This window comes from Echiichthys vipera, assembly GCF_963691815.1.
Source record: "Echiichthys vipera genome assembly, chromosome: 8".
Taxonomy (NCBI): Eukaryota; Metazoa; Chordata; class Actinopteri; order Perciformes; family Trachinidae; genus Echiichthys; species Echiichthys vipera.
The window spans coordinates 13,732,405-13,751,198 of NC_139833.1; the positions used below are offsets into that span (position 1 = coordinate 13,732,405).

The following is an 18,794-nucleotide window of genomic DNA, read 5'->3' on the forward strand; positions in this document are numbered from 1 at the left end:
GGAGATACAGAGATGAATCCAGAACTTTCAAATGTGTCACTTTATTATAATCTTTCAATATCAATAAAGCGGTTCCAGCATGCGTTTCCTGTACTTTTATAAAATGACGTCACCTTTCATTATATTTTCAGGTCCAATATTTCACATCTGGAATTCCTGCCGAATAGAAAATCTGTTATTTAAAGTTGTTGGAATATAAATCATAATCAAAGTGGCGACGTGATTCAAATCAGTCGAATGACGCACACACATCTTCCCAAAGGATGCTGGGACATGCTGAGTATGGGCAAGTCTGGGCCTGAGTCATTTCTTTCGACAACAAAATGGTCTTTGGGGCTCTGGTGGGTTCTCCTGATCCAGTCTTCTATTATGTCCCCCCCCCCCCCCCTGCATATACATGAAATTGATTCAGTGTGACAGTGATTAAATTAAGGAAGACAATGACGACATGTTTTCATTTTAAGCTTCTGTTTATCCAAGGTCTTGTTGTCAGTAACATCCTGTTCACACCTACTGCCACACCCAGAGGCTGTCCACCACTACAGCCTGATCTGTTGGCTACTGAGCAGCTCTACTGGGACTGTTGGGAGTGTCCAGAATCGTTTCTAACCGTAAGGAATCACTGCCCAATAAAATACAGATAAAATGAATATAGAAATCTGTGAAACATTGTCTTGACATGAAAAACCATGGAGTACTGCTACTTTTTACCACCCCAGAGTCACATTGACAAAGTAGAAGTGACCATCACTCACCCCTCTTTGAGGCAAACAGTGACTTCACATACAAGTAACTTCATGTTCACATTGTTAACATTCTCCTGTTATAACATCCCTGCACACTTCACACCTGGGTCAGTCCACAACCAGCCTGCTTCTGATGACAATGAAGATACTATGGTTTAGTAACTTCATTTGGAAACAGTTTACACACATTTACATTACTTTATTTATATTTTAGCCATAAAATTCAACTGTACTTTTGTCTTAGTTTCTTATTTTGTGTGATTTTCTTTTTTAAATACAGACCCCCGGAGTCCCCGATGCAAAATTTTCTTTCCTAATGCTTTTTTGCAATTGTTGTGATAGTTGGTGGAAGAGGAAGATAAACAAGCTATATGTCGATCCCCTCCTCCCCCCCCCCATTTTCCCAAACAGTGAGCTAGTATCCCAGCTCACAGTTTTAGGATACCACCACACCTACCTGAACAAACAGCCTGACATTTGCAAACACAGTAAAAAAACAAAAACAAAACTGGTTTGACGGAATAAAAACACATTCAAATTATTTTACTGGGTTTAATTACAAAATGAATTAAACAAAACAAGCAAACTGATGTGCTGATGAATACCAAAATAAAATGATGGGTTGATTGAATCTCTTTTACATCAGTGTATATCAGTGTTTAAAGAGTGCTGAGGAAACGTGTATCAATGGAATGTTGACAGCTTCTGTTTAGTTTTTTTTTTAATGGCCTTGATACAATTTGGTAGAACCTGTAGTCACTGAAATGACCGTCACTGTCCGAGTAATTTTTAAAAAGCCTGCAGAAATACATCAAGGGTTATGGATCTAAGACAGTATTACAAAATATGCATTTGCTGTGTTGCAATGGCCTGAATTCAAGTGCATCTGGGTAATATCAACCGGTTCAATGGATACAAGTGGGATCCAACAGATTCATCAATTCTTCCTTTTGCCCTTGCTGGCTGCCTTGGCTGGTGTTACCGCGGGAACAGCTGCTTGGTAGAGAGCTGCAGATACTTTGTTGATGTAGTACAGGGCGAAGAGGGAGAATATCAGGCTGGAGTAGAAGAAACAAAAAGCAATGAGGTAAAAGGAATAATTTGGCCTTATTTGAACTGTGTTGTGTGAAGTTGAAGCAGGTATTTGTGATCTGCAAAGGTACTGTCACTTACCATGTGGTGACACAGACACGGTGCACTAGACCAGAGGCAAACAGTGCAAGGCACAGGCACAGCAGAACTGGAAGTTGATAGAAAATCAATATAAGTGAGGAACAGAGCCAGGATGATATATCAACAATAATATTGTGGGCTAATCTCATCTAGTGTTCACTGTACATAGATTATATATTAAATCACTGACCAACTATGTAAAAAAAAAAAAAAAAGATTAACTCCTATTAGGAAAGGCTGGCATGGTGAGGTTCAGATATGCTTTAATAATCAATCACTCTCATGTTTCAGTGTAAGCTGCGCCAATGCTTGACCTGTCAAATTCTAGAGAAATGTTAGGCTAAATATTATGTAAAGACACACTGTGGACTGAGAGTCTCCGTTGGATTTTAGTGCTGTCACTACTTACTCTCGGGGAATATTTTGGCTTGGAATCCCTTCCCAAAAATCAGATTTTCCAGATTATTAAATGCCTAGAAATAAAGTTAAGGTGGAACAAACTACAGTGTTATGTATACATTTATATGCACAAGATAAACCTGGGGCCTGTTTCACAAAGCAGGTTTAGTGAAAACTCTGAGTCTGTTAACCCTGAAATGAGGGAAACTGAGTTTTCCATTTCACAAAGGGAGGTAACTCAAACCAGAGACAGAGGGGTAACTCTAGCCTGTTTCACAGAGAGAGGTAACTTAACCTCTCGGTCAGTTACCATGGTAACATGCTCTCTGAAACTAACCTGGTCGGGACCAGGTTTTTCTCAGAAAACCTTGAGTTTCTCTCTGTCTCCGCCCTCTTTCAGCCACACACGGTGTTTGATTTCCTCATTCATTCAGTCAGCGGGCGAGTTTTGGCGAAGTATAGTTCCGTCATTTTTTCAGAAAATCATTGCAAAAATCAGACATTAGAAGTTTTATTAGGTGGCAACTATTTTACTACCATGGCGTGTCCTTTTGATAATTATCCCGTGGATGAAGGTGCAGAATTACTGCGCAGAGAATGAAATATTCGTCGGGAGATGATTATCAAACTATTGATTAAAGATGTGCTTGCATTTCCAGGCAATTCTCTTTTTGAGCGGTACCCTTTCATATCCCGGCAGATATTGTGTGTTGCGCTGCGTTTTTTTGCAAGCGGGAGTTTTTGTATACAACATATAAAACAGCCACTTACAGTAATATTTACTTTACCATGTAAAACATGCTCAAAATGAGGCGTCACCATGAGATTGTGCCGATGTTTTACCTGTTTGAACAATGTTTTTATGTTTCATCTTAAGCTGCTGCCAAGTGCGCTTCTCCCCCGTGGGAATGCACTTAAATGATATAAACTAATAGGCTCCCACTCAAGCAGTTTCCCCTGTGATATTACTGTGATTGCAACAGGACTACATTTAAACTTACGCACTGACCCGAGCCGCAATGTCCTCCCGCACCGTCTCCCTCTCTTTTGCTGCAGCAGCGGTGTAAACCTCCTCAAACTCACCGTATGAGCGCATTAATATTTACAGTTGCAGTTGTAGCGTAGCCCTTCGCTTCCCCGTTGCCATGGTGACTCTTCGAATCAGGGCTCCATTGATGCTGTCTTATTTTAACTTGTGGTGCACGCGCTTAACTCCAGGTCAAACTACTCTGAGTTGATCAACCTAACGCAAATCTGCTGTTCTGAAACCGAAAACTCAGAGTTTCCTATCTCAGAGTAGATCAACTCTGAGTTCAGGGTTAAACTCAGAGTTTTTTTTAACCTGCTTTGTGAAACAGGCCCCAGGTCACACAGAGAAATCAAGTTAGACTGAAAATGGATTGGCAATTTGTACACAATCGACAAGAGCATGGGGTGTTCATTAACAAAAAAATCTATTTCAAACAAAGCATGAAATTCTAAAGAACCTCGTAGTTTAATGATTAGCAACATGGATTGAAGCACTTCAATAGGATACAGTGAGGGAGCAGATGAAGAGGACTGAGCCCAGGAAACCTCCCAGGATGGTGAGCCACTCAGTGGATCCCAGCTGCTTACTGAACATCTGCATCCCAGCAAATACTAGCACTGACAGCAGACTGGACAGCACTAGAGAGGTGCCTGTGTTCACCGCTGCAAAGCAAAGAAAGTGTTTTATTGTAGGCCTGTTCAAAACACAAATGCATATGAATGGAAATAGCATTGTGCCGTAATATACCGGAAAAAATAGTTTTGGGAACAGAACAGATGTAACAAAACAAATATGACTTTTCTTCTGCTCGACCAACCAAGATAAAGACACTGAACATAAAAACTCTTGGATGATGGAAGCAGGACAACAATGACATGCACATTATTAAACGTTTATTTGATATAGCACCTTTTACAGACAAAGTCACAAAGTGCTTCACCTGATAAAATAATTAAAATATGACCAAACAGCAGAGAGTCAATCATGCACACGCTCTCTTTATGACGTGCTTAAGCACAAAATAAGTACCAATGGAGATAAAAAATTAAAAACATGAGACAAAATCATTTTAATACAAGTACATTAACATAATAAGTCAAGCATTCATTTGGTCAATAAGGATCACGTCTTAAAGAAGGTGTGTCGGGATTGACTCTCTGCTGCATTTAGGGATATGTGAAGCTCAAAAGTCCAGTTGAAACAAAAGTTCCCCCTGACTCTTTATAAGGTAACGCCACGTCAGTGTTCGTTCATAAACGTTTCCGTCAAATAGCTGTTAGCTTCAAGCTAAACAACCGACAATAGCGGCAACAATATCCAGCTAGTGTACCTCTATAGATATACAGTGCAATGTAAAACATGTTTGTACTTGCTTTTTTAAGGGAGGTGCATACAGTATAAAATGCTGTCCATTTCTAAACGTTAGTGAGCTAGCTAGTTAGCTTAACCATTAAACTAACGTTAGGCGCTGATATCTCGCGATGTCTGTGCAAATAATACGCGCTTGGTGAGTTTAATGCTAAATTAAAAGTGAAATACATACCCATGTTTGGATATCAAATTAGAGTCCTTGTAATGAAATAAAGTTGAAAGAGGTTTGACTTGGTTGAGCCAGTCCCCGACTCTAGGAACTAAAAGAATTAAGCACCCGGTCCAGATAACAGGTGGGACCAGTGGGCGGAGTCCTGTAAAGAGGAAGCGATGATTTAAAAAAATAAAATTATCTATTTATTTATTTTATTGAAAAGATTCAATATAATTACTAAAGTTACCTTTCTTACATTTTCAGGGTTTGACACATTATCAAAAAATGCATTTCTTAATGAAGAAATAACATACATTTAAATGTACAAAGACAGTAAAACATAGAAAAGGGAATGAAGAATAACAAAAATGTATGGGGTCTAAATGATCTAATAGTTTTTGCAAATTTATTCTTTTTGAATTTTAAGTTTTCCATAGTGGTCAAATATGATTTAAAATATGAATCTTTAAAAATATAAAAGGCTGGTAGTTTGATAAGCCAAAATATTTGTATGGATAAATTATTTTGCTAAGATAATCCATTTAAATATGTTGTAATTATGTATTAAGTTTCAACTGCCGGATATTTTGGATTTTTAAGGATTAGTTCATTAATTTCTCTTTGTTAGTATGACATTTTTTTACAAAATAACTGTATAGGTACTTTTTTAAATCAAACCAAGTAAGTAACATGAAGCTAGGCTCTCATTATGCTTGTAAGATTGACATTTTTATATCATGTGTGCTGAATAAACTGCTGTGTTCAATGTCCATTCAGATTGGACTAAGACATTGGTTGTTTTAAAGGGTCTTCTACTATGGGTGGAGGAGGCTTTATTTGTACACAGTAAACACTGTGTAAAAGATGTCCCAAGGAAAGAAAAATGCAAAAAGACCATCGACAGTGTAAGAATTTGTACAAAATGTATTTGGGATTACAATAACTTTCTAAGACTTCCATGGAAATTAGACAGAATGAGAACAGAAACTCACATATATGTTTAGTGACGAATTAGCACTTATTTCTTAACTAAGTCGCTGCCTTTTCCGCATCTATTTCATTCAAAATATATATAACAAAACATTATGGACAGAAAGGGACTTGTATATCCCTTTGGTGTTTTGTTGGTGCGTCGTATGCACATAAGTCAATGAAACATTGTCTTTCAGTTCATTCCTCTGCTCATTATTTATGTATCCCAGGCCTTCCGTCGCCACATTGTCCGCATCCACATGAATTTGTAGTATTTTACATCAGGACTGTCTTTCATAACGGCTTCTTCTTCAGTCCGAAAACAGCTATAAACAGAAGACACTCCACAAACGCAGGTAGCACACTGGAGGGAGAAACAGACAGAGATAGAAATGTAGAGAAAACCATTGAGGACAGTGGCACACTTGTATTCATACTTTTGAGACAGACACACACACACACACACACACACACACACACACACACACACACACACACACACACACACACACACACACACACACACACACACACACACACACACACACACACACACACACACACACACACACACACACACACACACACACACACACACACACACACACACACACACACACACACACACAAACCTGCAGGTGGCAAAAATAACCCAATACGTCCAGCATTCCCACTTTTCAAACACAAAGAAAGACAAGGATACTGATGCGCTGCAGTGGACAGTCAATGCTGGGTGTAATATCTGTCAGGGAAAAAACATGCTTTTGGAAGAACACATACAAAATATTAAGTATATACACTAACCTGCAAATGGCAAGGATCCACCAGTAGACCTCACACTCCCACTGCTCAAACAGAAAGAAGAGCAGAGCCACTGAGGCACTGGCATGTACTCCTGTTGCTATAGTAGGCGAAGAGCCGAATATACAGGAGTTCGGAGTCATGGAATTGTAACTTATGACTAAATAACTTTTTTAATATCACATCTTCTTTGATTAGGGTTTTATCGAGGGATCGTATCAATTCCTCGAAGGCCAATCAAGTACTCATTTTTCAAAATCTATTTTTGGAACGCATCTTTCTGCATTAATAATGATGCACAGCAATACAGCATACCCGACACCTAATGCTTATTCTCAATAAAACAGTCACAGTTACCCATTTTACACAACTTCAAAACATTGTTCCCTTACAAAAACCAAATCAGATTTGCGTTCGCATTCTGTCAATGACCAGTCCCCCAGTGGAGACACAGGGGTGTCTACCAGCAGGTGCTGCTTTGCCAGAACACTCAGTTTTTTGTACCAGTGTCTGTTGGACTTCCACCACTCCAGTGAGGGCAAAGGCATGGCTCACTGAGAAAAGCTTCTAACTTATTGACATCATTATTTTCAAACTAGCCCTCCCGAAGAGGGTGTCAATCACTCATGCCCATCCCTACTTTTTATGCTTCATTATTGTACAGATATTTTATCTGCCATCAGTTCCCTGGTCCGTGTTGAAGCCGTTATGACTTTTAAGCCAAAATAAATTCCGACCTCCCACTCTTTAGCCAGGAAGCAGATGTCATTGCACTCTTATCTTGTGCCTCGTCTTTTCCTGCACAGTTGTCTTTATTGGAGAGTTGGTCAGACAGGAAACAAAAGGTGAGGGTTGGCATTTTCCTCCCCCACACACACAGAGTATCAGTGTAAAGGATACACAGGAGACCTTGGCTGCAGTTGAACATGGACACTCCCGAGAAGAACCCAGCCAACTCTATAGCAAACAGACCGAGGGTGACTGCCAATGCCACCACCAACCTGAGACACAGAGAGACACATTAAAGGGTGTGCATGTGTGTGTGTGTGTGTGTGTGTGTGTGGCAAGTAAGTTATTTCTTTCTTTGCGCGAGTTTGTGTTTGTGAAATGTTTTCTTACTTCCTGTCCTCATCATCATACTGCTCTTGCGTGAAATCCAAAGGCAAGCAAGCCTTGACATTGTTTTCCTGTGAAACAAGCATTTCAAACAGCTTAGCATGAAAAACACTACAATATCGGTTATCAAAAATTATATTTAAACGCACCTAACAATTATTTTTAACGTATCACGATGTGTTAAAGTGCATCGGGGAAAAAAATATTTATTGTTTTATTAATTTATAAATTCTTATTAGTCCCCACCCAACCCGAACGAAAAAACACATTTTAAATAAATAAATACAAGATAAAATATGAATTAAAATAATAATAATAATAAATGAAGAGGGACGTCATGCCTACGTAGATGTAAACACATAGTCATACACAAATAAAAAATGTCTTTCTTACCCTCGACCAAAAGATTGTGATAACGATGACAAGATGAGCTGTGAGAGTCAAGAACCGTGCAGGGACGAGGCTGTTGACAGCCGACATGCTGAGCTGCTATTTACTTTATACTAAAATACAATGCGCAAACAAATGCAACGTTATTTACTGCGAATTTAAAGCAGTTTGGCAGCTAAACCAGTGTAAGGTTAGCGCCACTCACTTGACGTTAGCGCCCAATTAGCTGAAGTCTGACAATGGCGCTAACTTTATCCCAGGCGAACATAAATAACTCAACAACGCAACGGTGAACGATAAACTCTGACAAACAGACTTCAGGGAACATACCGCTACTTATATAGCTAAATAATATTTAGGGAAGCTACATTTCTGCCGACGAGACACAAAGACACAAGTCTCACGCTGTTGTGCTTTAATACGGCTGAGCTTGCGTTGCTACAACAACCGATGTCCAGCCGGTACGTTCTGAATTACAGTCCTGTTTCACCAACAACCAATAACCAAAGGTTCCGGGCACGGACAACAATGGAGAGAGGACTGTTTTTGCACAACACTGCCATCTAACGGTACTATAAAAACAGGTCCACAACCAATTTGGCATATGGACATTTTAGGAGATAACCTCTGAAAACAACAACAACCGGGAGGTTTATTACGACAAACTGAGCTGCGGATTATCAGGACTGTCGGGAGGAAAGAGGAAGGGAAACTATTCTTATATAGAAATACCGTTATAAGACTATTATGGCTATTATGGCTGTAACATAGACCTACTGTATTTTAACAATGTAACATGTTAATCGTTGCTTGGGCAGTGCGGCTGTGACATAGTCCTAACCAGACCTTTCCAAATCCCCCCTCCCATCATATTATTTCTACACCGAGTCGCCTGGCTGCTTTGAGACAGACAGCACAGATTCAGCGTGTGCGCAACAGCACACACGGAGCACAGAAAACCGCCTACTGCAAATCCGTAGTGGTGGTTCACTAGTCCAGGCCCAGAGTCGCCTTTTCCCTCGGTACGACTGCCATATAGGCTGCCTCTGTGTTTCCCCCAGAATAAAAGGTGTAGTTGTTGAATCGCAGACACGCATGCATCGTGGAGGCATGGCTGAAGAGGAATTACAGACCTTCACCTCTATCATGGACGCGTTGGTTCGCATTAGTGTAAGTACGACGCTCATTTTTTTTTATTACGCTATTTATGTCAACCACATGTGCGCATTTTAAACTAGATATTATTATTAGTATATGTTCTCCTCCACCTTTCTATTTTAATTTAACCACGTTTCCTCTCGACACATTTGGATGCACAGGTGCGTCTGCGGTGAAGGAATGTGGGGTATTTATTCCGTTAAAGCATTTTTTGGCATCAAATCAGTCAAGGGAGGTTTGTAGCACTGTGGGGGAAACATCAAAGCAAGGCCACATATAACATATCCACACAACTTAAACGTTGCACCAGATAAACCAGTTGATGTTTGGTGATTACATTCATTAAAAAATGTTGGCTAAAAGTAGCTTCAAATGCCTAAGGAGAAAGAGATGAGGATGCGCGTTGTCATAGAAACGGGATGCTGCGTTTAGTAGCTGCAACACCGGAATATGGCCTCCACAAAACCTAGGCCTGAGCAGCAAAAACGGAGAGCTATATTCATTTTATTGATTTGAAAATGGGCTCTTAGACAAGTTAGCTTAGCTTATTCTACATCCAAAGTGTTCAGATGGAAAGTGAAGCTAGAGGACTCCATTTATATTAAGGGAGACAGGCTAACACCTGAAGTCAGGAAAAGCTAGTTTTTCCTCCATATTTGCCCTCCCTGTGCTCTGTAAATGCAGAGTCAGCCTATGTAACCAGTGTCTGCTGCAGGTCCCCTTCTCTCTCTCTCGACTCCTACACACCATGTATATTTTTTTCAGTTCACAGGAGGTGCAAAAAGTAGAGAGCTGTGGCTTCTTTATTTACTCCGGTGACTCAGCCATTATTGACTCTGACTCCTCTCCCTCTTCTCCTCTCCAGTCCAACATGAAGAGCATGGAACAGGAGCTACATTGCCCAGTGTGTGATGAGATGGTGAAGCAGCCCATCCTTCTGCCGTGCCAGCACAGTGTGTGTCTGCTGTGTGCAGCGGAGGTGTTGGTACAAAGAGGTTATCCTCCTCCAGACCTCCCCCCGGAGCCAAACTCACCGGCCTCCACACCCAACACTCGTTCCCCGCGACAGACACGAAGACCCACACCCAGGACCCCTGACCGCCTGGAACGGGTCCTCAGAACAGGTGGAGATTATATGTGTGTTCGCTGCAGCTGATGGGAATTTTAAGTGGCCTAGCAATAAGATTTCAAAATGACACTGAATGATCTCAGCGTTAAGCTAAACTAGAGTGACATAATCATTTATAAATGCAAAGATGATGGTGTTATATGAAGCCTCTGTCCTGTTAGTATCGCACACTCTCAGGTGATGTAGCTGCCACGTCAGTATCCCACTTTGCATCCGGCGCTTTTTGCTTTAATCTCATGACTTATTTAAGTGCATGTAGGGCAAAGGGCATAGAGGCATAGGAGAGTCGAGGAGGCAGAAAAGGCAGTAAGCATCTGTCGAGCAGGTGTGTTTTCAGAGTGTGTAAGCAAACAGTGTTTCCCCCCACAGTGAACTCATCGTCATTTATCACTGTGCTGTGTTTTTATATTTGTGAGGGACAACTAAGAGTTTTTACTCCTCTTCTATGTATATGTCTCTTTCTCCTTCATCTCCCCTCCTCTACACCTGCGTCCTCCTTACAGTATGCGGGACATACCCAGGGCGTAGGCGGAAGGACGCAGCCCCTCCCCCCATGCTGTTCCCATGTCCTTCCTGTCATCAGGACGTGGAGCTCGGGGAGAAAGGCCTGACGGACTGCCTCCGCAATCTCACACTGGAGCGGATTGTGGAGAGGTATGCGTATGCACAAACACCATAGATACAGTACATACTGGAGCAGAGAGTGACAGGCACAGTTATTTCATTAGATAATAATGTCTCATCTTTGGCTAACAGAAACCATAAAGAAAGTGACCATCGGTTCAGAAAAAAATACCAGTGAAGGCAATAAAGATAGGCAACGCATGAAGGGCTTTGTCAATACAGCTTTATAAATGAGACAGGAAATCATTTGCTGGAAGGAGTTTCGATAATTAATCTTTCCTTTACTCCTGATCCAAGGCTATAACCCTAAAAGAGCAGATTGCAGGGGCCGCAGCGCACTGTATGACAACGACTGTGGCAAAATGGTTCATTTTAACCAACATTTTGTTGAGAAAGTTGGGAGTGAAGTACTTTTCATCCTTCTTAAATGTTAATCATCCCCTTCTCTTATCAGTTCAAATAGTAAAGATCAAAGTGAGAGGGGCTGCTTTGGAAAAAAGTGTTCTGAGATGGGGAGAGAGAGAGAGAGAGTTATGGGGAAAGGCAGTTTCCCAGTTTCACACGCAGCACTTTGATGAGTGCAGCTGCTCCCTCCCCAGACAGTGGTGGTGTTGGTAAGGAAAGTGTGACGGTGCATGTTTTACTGCGCAGGATGCACTTACAAGGCAGCTGCTGGTGATGTATCCAGGTCAGGCAGTAAAACAGTACTGAACTCAGATGAGCTCAATGTTCCCTTTGTTGAGTGTTAAGAACTCCTTCTTTCTTGCTTTCTATTTTTTTTTCTTTTTCTTTGTTTTTGCTGCAGAATTGCTTTAGACCTCCCCTTAACTCCCTGTACCCACGTGTGCCCTTTAGGTACAGGCACACAGTAAGTCTGGGCAGTGTAGCCATCATGTGTGGTTTCTGTAAGCCTCCCCAGTCTCTGGAGGCCACTAAGGGCTGTGCTGACTGCAAGTCTAACTTCTGCAATGAGTGTTTCAAACTCTACCACCCCTGGGGGACCCCTCGAGCTCAGCACGAACACATTCTACCCACTAACAACTTCCGGCCTAAGGTTTGTCTCTTTTTGTGTTTTGTGCATCATATACAGTAGCTTCTATTCTGTTTTCATTGCGCCTTAATCTTTTGTTGTTCTCCAGGTCCTAACGTGCACAGAGCATGAGCAGGAGAGATTGCAGTGGTACTGCCGCAACTGCCAGAGGTTACTGTGCCCACTTTGTAAGCTCCGTCGCGTCCACCATGGGCACAAAGTTTTGCCCATAACAGAAGCCTACCAAGCCCTCAAGGTGAGTCTGTTTCAACTGTCTTAAAGGTCCCATATTTTAAAAAAGAGATTCCTGTGTTTTTTTAATTATAAAGCAGGTCTAGGTGCTATAGACATACCGTGAAAGTGTCAAAACGCTTAATCCCCAGACAAATGCAAACAGTCCGTATTCAGAAACTGTGTCTTCAAACGAGCCGTCAGGACTTCCGTAATGGTTGTGATGTCACAACTATACTATAAGATATATAAGTAGAAAGGGCTGCTACAGAGCCATTCCATAACTGCAGTGACGGTGCAAAACTATCTAGAGTTCAGATGCGGAAGACCCAGAAACACTGACCAAAACTGGGCTTTTTCAGGAGGGGAGCTAAAACCGAGTGTGTGAATACGGTATGAGAAATATGATGTGTTTTTTAAAGCATGTACACATGTTCTCATAGAAACCTAAAATACATGTATGAACCTGAAAGTGAGAATAATATGAGACCTTTAAGATCCTGATATTAGCAGCCTTGAAATGTCAACTTTTGTTTTGGTCTTACAGGACAAGGTTACCAAGGAAGTCAACTTCATCCTGGCCAATCAGGAGACAATACAGAGTCAGATCACTCAACTGGAGGCTGCCAACAAACAGATGGAGGTGATCTGTCTTTTCTTGGTATTGTCAAAGTACCTGATCCTCATAATGTATCTTTGCACAGTGTTTGTAAAGGGGTCTGCTGCAGTGGAAATGACCAATCCATGTGGCTACCAGGAGTTATTTCATTGAGATATCATCTCTCATTTATTTTGTTAAACAAGCCGAAAGCAGTATGTTGTCTTAGAATTGAATCCATGTTTCCTTCCAAAAAGCAACATTTTAGAGACCAACCAACAACACACTTGGGTGTAGTAGTTTTTACTGTGCTGCAATACAATGGGAATCCATCCCCAGCCTATCCTGCCAGTTTACATTAACTACAGCTACTACTGTAGGGACATGTAGTATTAGTGGGCCCTCTAGAGGCCTGGGGCTCTAGTGCAATGACACACTTCTGTGTTAGCATTGACATTGTCTCTGTGTTTGCCATTGCTAATGTGTCATTTTCACTTAGCAGCAACATTTTCTCCCCACCCTGTCTCTCTCCAGGCTAACAGTGCAGTGGCTCTGCATCAGCTGACCCACTGTATTCGAGAGCTTGGAGCGGCCGTGGCAGAGCGTCAGGGGGCTTTGGCCCTGGCCCTGGAGGGATCACGCAGCAGGAGGGAGGATGCCCTGTCCGCTCAGGTCTCAGAGAGGCGAGGTCTGCTGGAGCATGCGGGCCTGATGGCCTACACACATGAGCTTCTCAAGGAGACGGATCAGCCCTGTTTCGTACAGGCTGCCAGAGTCACCCACAGCAGGTAACACACGTTTATCCAAATGAATCCTAAACGTGGGAAGAATGAATGTGTTTGATTTTGCTTTTTTCTGTGTTTCCCCTTCAGGCTGGTGAAGGCCATAGAAAACCTGCAGTGTTTCTCTCTTTCAGCTGATCCCTCCTTCAGACACTTTCACCTAGACACATCCAAAGAGATCAAGCTCATTCACAGCTTGGAGTTCATACATGGTAGGCTCCTTTGTCTCTGTAAAAGTGAAATTATACTTTGTTAAGGTGAATGTAATGCAACCTGCAATTGTTGCTTTGTCTCCTCTACAGCCCCACTGGCTCCAGTCATTGACACTCAGAAGACACTTGCTTATGACCAGCTGTTTTTGTGCTGGCGCCTCCCTCAGGACTCGGCCCCAGCGTGGCACTTCTCTGTCGAATACCAGCGGCGAGCAGGAGGGGCTGCAGCCACATGGGGCGGCACCAGATCCCCTAATGCTGCGATAGCATGGCTGCGTCTGGATGAAGTGAGAGGGACCAACGCTGTGATCGATCGACTGCAGATGGACAGCGTTTATGTGCTCAGGGTGAGAGGCTGCAACAAAGCTGGGTTTGGAGAGTACAGTGAAGAAGTTTACCTCCACACTCCACCAGCACCTGGTGAGATATGGACTTTTCCATTATTCCATCATTTATTTTATTTTTTACATTTCATTTACTACAAAAAACATCTTTACATTCTTACAAAAACAAACAAGGCCATTCTTTGTAATAGCGCAGATGCGTACTGTAAATGCCCTGGAGAATAAGTAATATGCCGTTTTTTTGTTTCAAAATTCAGAAACGTTTCTTTTTTTGTTGGTAACATAAAAAGAAAAATGTTGGCAGATACAATATTTTAGGTTTTATTTTTTTAATTTCCTCAACTAATTAACTAATCTTGATATTTTTTTTCTCTCCATCCCTTCATTTCCTCTATTCCCACTTTTTTTAGTTTCTGCACCAAACCTTCCTTTTGTTCTGCATCCTAGTTTCATCCGACTCTTTCCACTTCTGTCCTTCTTGCCACCGCTCTGTCTGTAGACTTTAAAATAAAACATATTATAGCTCTATATTGCCAAATGTTCCCCTTTGCTGTTATTCTACATAGTAGTTTCTTCACAAAACTGGATAATTGGAAACAATATGTAGTTTGAGTGGATGCTACTTTAACTCTGTTTCTCACGTTTCCTCCCCCTGCTAATGCCACTTTATCCTACCTTTCCTCTTGAATACACCTTCTCTTCTTCTCTTGATTGACCTCTTATTATGTGCTTTCCTCCCACTCTTCTTTAGCTTTTACTGCATTATGCATTATGTGTTCAGACTTGCTGCAGCCCAACTCTGTCCCAGCTTCAGGATCTAACCCCTCCTCCCTCCTGACTCCTTTCTGTTACCTTCCTGGCCACCCCTCTCCCTCTTCGCCCCTCTTTTCCTTTTACCCGTCCTCTCAGTGTTGAGTTTCTCCTTGGACTCACGCTGGGGCTTGCATGCTGACAGGCTGGCACTGGGTAAAGGCCAAACCTACGCCCGCAGTGTGCCAGGCCTCTCCCTCCTGCAAGCCGCCAACCGTACACTCACTTCTTGCCACTTGACTTCTGACCTGCTGGTGGCTGACTTGGCCGTTAATCAAGGCAGACACTACTGGGCATGCTCTGTGGAACCTGGTTCCTACCTGGTCAAGGTGAGATGGATGATCGCTGGCCAGTTGGTTTTTGTATTATGTGTTTTATAAGCTTTACCTTATTTGCTGACTCAAAATGGATGCTTCCAAATGCTTGTGTCTTTCTGATCATCTGTCTTGCAGGTGGGAGTAGGGCAGGAGGCTAAGCTACAAGAGTGGTTTCATCTCCCTCAGGACATGGCCAGCCCTCGGTAACTAAATCGCACTCTCTTAAATATAGACTTTTTCATTAATTAAAAACCATCATAACAAATAGCTCTTTGTTATGACGACAAATAAAATGCACTGAATCAAAAAATGCAGATATGAATGGGATTGACTCTGTCACTGAGTGAAATTTCTCATGATGATGTAAGTACATTTAGTGACACATCCCTATATCTCTAACAGGGCAGGCTTGTCCTTCCAAGGTGAAACACTTTGAACGTAGCCTCTACGGCTACAATCATAGTCTTCACACACTCAATTTGTGTAAAGAATAGTAATAGTCTAATAGTGTGTAATAGTTCCAACTGAGTTGGGGTTAAGAGTAAGGTCACAGTTTTTAGGTGACAGGCTCAGACTATTCTCTTATAAAATCACTATATTACTGTTTCTTTTTAGCCTTGCATGATTTTGTTGTTGTTGCAAAATAGTCCAGACTAAAACTGGTTCAAACTTTTTTTAAACATTAGAAACATTTTGCTTCTTTACCTAGTTTTTTTTTTTTTTAAAGATAAGTTTAGTTTAAATTAAAGTTATGATCCATTCGATTTGAGATACGTTGTTTCTAGAGGCCTCTTTGGCGTTAAGACGAGTTCCTTTCCTCTTGTCACATTCGAGGTTGGTATGCTTGATTATTTGCCCTTCTTCACTTTGATTAGTTTTTTGTTTCTTTTTCTTTGGACGGGAAGTTGAACGGTCATCTATCTCTCTCTGTTGATCCTCCATTGGGAGTAAGCAGTAATGAAATGGACCTGCGTCGGTCAGACACATTAGAGCGAGTTTGGCTCCCGATTTCCGATTACATGAAACCCAGCATGTGCTTTAGTGACTAGCTCCAGCTGGGCAGACCAACCGCTGCTGACTGACGTAAAAAGCATCACTAATAGAGCGCTGCATTTGAATTTTGCACGGGAATGTCGCCACAGACACTCAAATGTATTTCTGGGTAAAGTAGCCAAAAAAAGTGCTTTTTATTAGTCAGTCATATGATCAATCACCATTGTTTTAACTCACTCTTTGATAGATAGTAACTTAAAAGCCAATTAACTTGATGAAAATCTTACGGATTATAATTTTAAGTTTAAGTTAAGTTTTTTAAAATTTTCTTCTCCTTCCCGCAGTTGTGACCCAGACAGTGGGCATGACAGTGGGGCAGAGGACGGCCAGGATGCTCCTACCTTCTGCTTCCTCACAATCGGCATGGGCAAGATCCTGCTGCCTCAAGGACACGGTCACACTCAGAGCCAGGGGGACAGCCATAGCCAGGGGGGAGTTCACTCCCACAGTAGCAGCCACAGTAACCTGCCTCACCCTCATACTGCTCCTCTGCCACCCCGACTGGGAGTATGTCTGGACTGTGACAAAGGACGTGTCACCTTCTACGACGCCCATTCATTGCGAATCCTGTGGGAAGCCCACATGGACTGCTCTGCTCCAGTGTGTCCGGCCTTCTGCTTCATCGGCGGAGGAGCCCTGCAGCTGCAGGATCTCGTGGCCAATAGGAACATCGAGGAGCCGCCGCCACGGAGGGTAACCATTCAAACACGTGCAACAAATCTCAGCAAATAAATTGCGGCCAGACAGCAGCTTATGGGCACAGTTCACTCAGCAATCAAAGTCTTGTCATGTCTGTAGAGTTAAAGGTGATTTATAGACACTGCTTAATGTGAGTTAATAATTAATTGCCCTGATCCTGGAAAAATTCCGATACTTGCTTCAACTGTCACTGCTTAACATGGTTACGTTTCTTCTCTCAATGTGATTGTTGAGATCTGAATATAAATATCTGATTCTTTTTTTGCATTTGCACTTGGCCTGAATATCAAATCTCTCTTTTAGCTTTTGGTTTTCTCTGCTTTCTTTCCTCTCAATTTCGCAATGCTCCTGTGGACTCTGTGGCTGAAGTGGTTTTAGACTATGCAGAATTCTGTTGACAGGGTGAGTGAATCACATTTATAACAGGTTAAATCTGTTTGCAATGTAAGAAAAAAAGATCTGCCCTCCTTTTACACTTGTCTTAATTTGTCCCAGAAGGACCAGACAACAAAAGTTGCATGCAAGTGTAACTAGGTTTCATAAATTACATATATGCAGATAACTGACTTTCACCTTGTTAAAGCACCTCAGATGTACTGTATGCCTAATTTTATACCTTGATTTTTTATGTAGCCTCTAAAAGTGTAACGATGTGTCTATAATTCAGAGTCAGAGAATGTGAATATTGTTTCGTTGTTGAATTGTAAAGTTCTGCTGGTTCGCGTCAGGATCACGTGTCTCGGTGTCTAAACAGTCCCCGGGTGGCATTTTATATCGTCACTGGTTTGCATTTCAAAAAAAGGACTTGTGTGGCATTTCGGCTGGGTATACACACTCACAGTTGCCTCTGTGTTTTCAGAAGAGATATCAAAGTAAAGAAGAATAATGTTCTCATCATGCCATTTGACCTCATAACATGTGAATACATTTCAGCGTTTTACCTTTCGACAGAAGTCATAAATGCAGATGCATCCCTACCTGCCCAGTATTAAAATGTGTTGATTGAGTAATTTGCACATGCATATTATTGATGAGATGTGACTTTAAAGGAAGTGGATGGATGAAGAAAGCTAATGAGAAGAGATACATTTTATGAGATGTGGTTGACTTTTTCAATTTTTTTGATAGCTTTTGTTTTTCCTACAGTAGCTCATTTACTTATCGACCAAGCTGATTCAAAGTTATGTTTGGGGAATGTAAGAGTTATGTTAAGTATCATTTCAGTGCAAGAGATTGTCTGCAGTATATTGTAATGTTTTTAAAATCGACTGGCTCCGACTGTATTTTGATATACAATAGGATTTTCTGATGTGGATGTGAACTCTGGCTGTGACTCTCATACTCCCTGTTGTGTTTTTGTGTGTCCTGTCTTGAACGTTGTGTCTAAACTCTATTTGTGTTGCAGCACAGCACCTGAATGAATTAAGAACGTAGCATCGCAGAAATCCTGAATCTCTTCATTTTGATTTAGCCTTGGCCGGCAGAATGTTTCTATCATGTCATGAGAAAAACAATAAATGACTGATAACTGTAACATGGAGTTACTGTGTTTCAAATAATGACCAGTAAACGCTGTGATGTCATTCCCCCTGCTGCCGAAAAAAACGGAGCAATCTCCTCTTCTCTGAATATCATTTACTATAACGTGCTTCCTG

At 41.6% G+C, this 18,794-nt stretch overlaps 3 protein-coding genes across 3 annotated transcripts; 1 reads left to right on the plus strand and 2 right to left on the minus strand.

The window, feature by feature from the left end:
- Nucleotides 1-1,285: 1,285 nt before the first annotated feature.
- Nucleotides 1,286-5,003, minus strand: krtcap2 (keratinocyte associated protein 2). The gene is made up of 5 exons (XM_083919055.1): nucleotides 4,892-5,003; nucleotides 3,856-4,010; nucleotides 2,329-2,392; nucleotides 1,920-1,986; nucleotides 1,286-1,804 (listed from the first exon to the last, which is right to left on the minus strand). Exons 1-5 carry the CDS (start codon nucleotides 4,893-4,895, stop codon nucleotides 1,684-1,686), a joined length of 411 nt encoding a protein of 136 aa, XP_083775181.1. The 5' UTR covers nucleotides 4,896-5,003; the 3' UTR covers nucleotides 1,286-1,683.
- Nucleotides 5,004-5,772: 769 nt separating this feature from the next.
- LOC310950053 (transmembrane protein 107-like) lies at nucleotides 5,773-8,523 on the minus strand. The gene is made up of 5 exons (XM_083917717.1): nucleotides 8,156-8,523; nucleotides 7,766-7,833; nucleotides 7,547-7,647; nucleotides 6,650-6,746; nucleotides 5,773-6,209 (listed from the first exon to the last, which is right to left on the minus strand). Exons 1-5 carry the CDS (start codon nucleotides 8,240-8,242, stop codon nucleotides 6,140-6,142), a joined length of 423 nt encoding a protein of 140 aa, XP_083773843.1. The 5' UTR covers nucleotides 8,243-8,523; the 3' UTR covers nucleotides 5,773-6,139.
- A 739-nt stretch (nucleotides 8,524-9,262) lies between these two features.
- trim46a (tripartite motif containing 46a) lies at nucleotides 9,263-17,172 on the plus strand (the record flags this gene model as incomplete). Its single annotated transcript, XM_083917882.1, has 12 exons — nucleotides 9,263-9,322; nucleotides 10,176-10,434; nucleotides 10,943-11,093; nucleotides 11,919-12,117; nucleotides 12,203-12,349; nucleotides 12,872-12,967; nucleotides 13,457-13,710; nucleotides 13,795-13,916; nucleotides 14,007-14,336; nucleotides 15,170-15,399; nucleotides 15,523-15,590; nucleotides 16,725-17,172. The coding sequence occupies 12 exons, from the start codon at nucleotides 9,263-9,265 to the stop codon at nucleotides 17,170-17,172; spliced, it is 2,364 nt and encodes a 787-aa protein (XP_083774008.1).
- Nucleotides 17,173-18,794: the final 1,622 nt, after the last annotated feature.

Excerpts from the sequence above, each read along its gene's own strand:
- krtcap2 (XM_083919055.1), bottom strand. Across the intron at positions 2,393-3,855 it reads TCTTCATCTGCTCCCTCACT|GCATTTAATAATCTGGAAAA; the intron begins GTATCCTATTGA and ends CTTTATTTCTAG. Across the intron at positions 1,805-1,919 it reads CGTGTCTGTGTCACCACATG|CCTGATATTCTCCCTCTTCG; the intron begins GTAAGTGACAGT and ends CTTCTACTCCAG.
- LOC310950053 (XM_083917717.1), bottom strand. The coding sequence starts at position 8,242 with ATGTCGGCTGTCAACAGCCTCGTCCCTGCACGGTTCTTGACTCTCACA. Across the intron at positions 7,834-8,155 it reads TCACAATCTTTTGGTCGAGG|GAAAACAATGTCAAGGCTTG; the intron begins GTAAGAAAGACA and ends CTTGTTTCACAG. Across the intron at positions 6,210-6,649 it reads TGGATCCTTGCCATTTGCAG|TGTGCTACCTGCGTTTGTGG; the intron begins GTTAGTGTATAT and ends TTCTCCCTCCAG.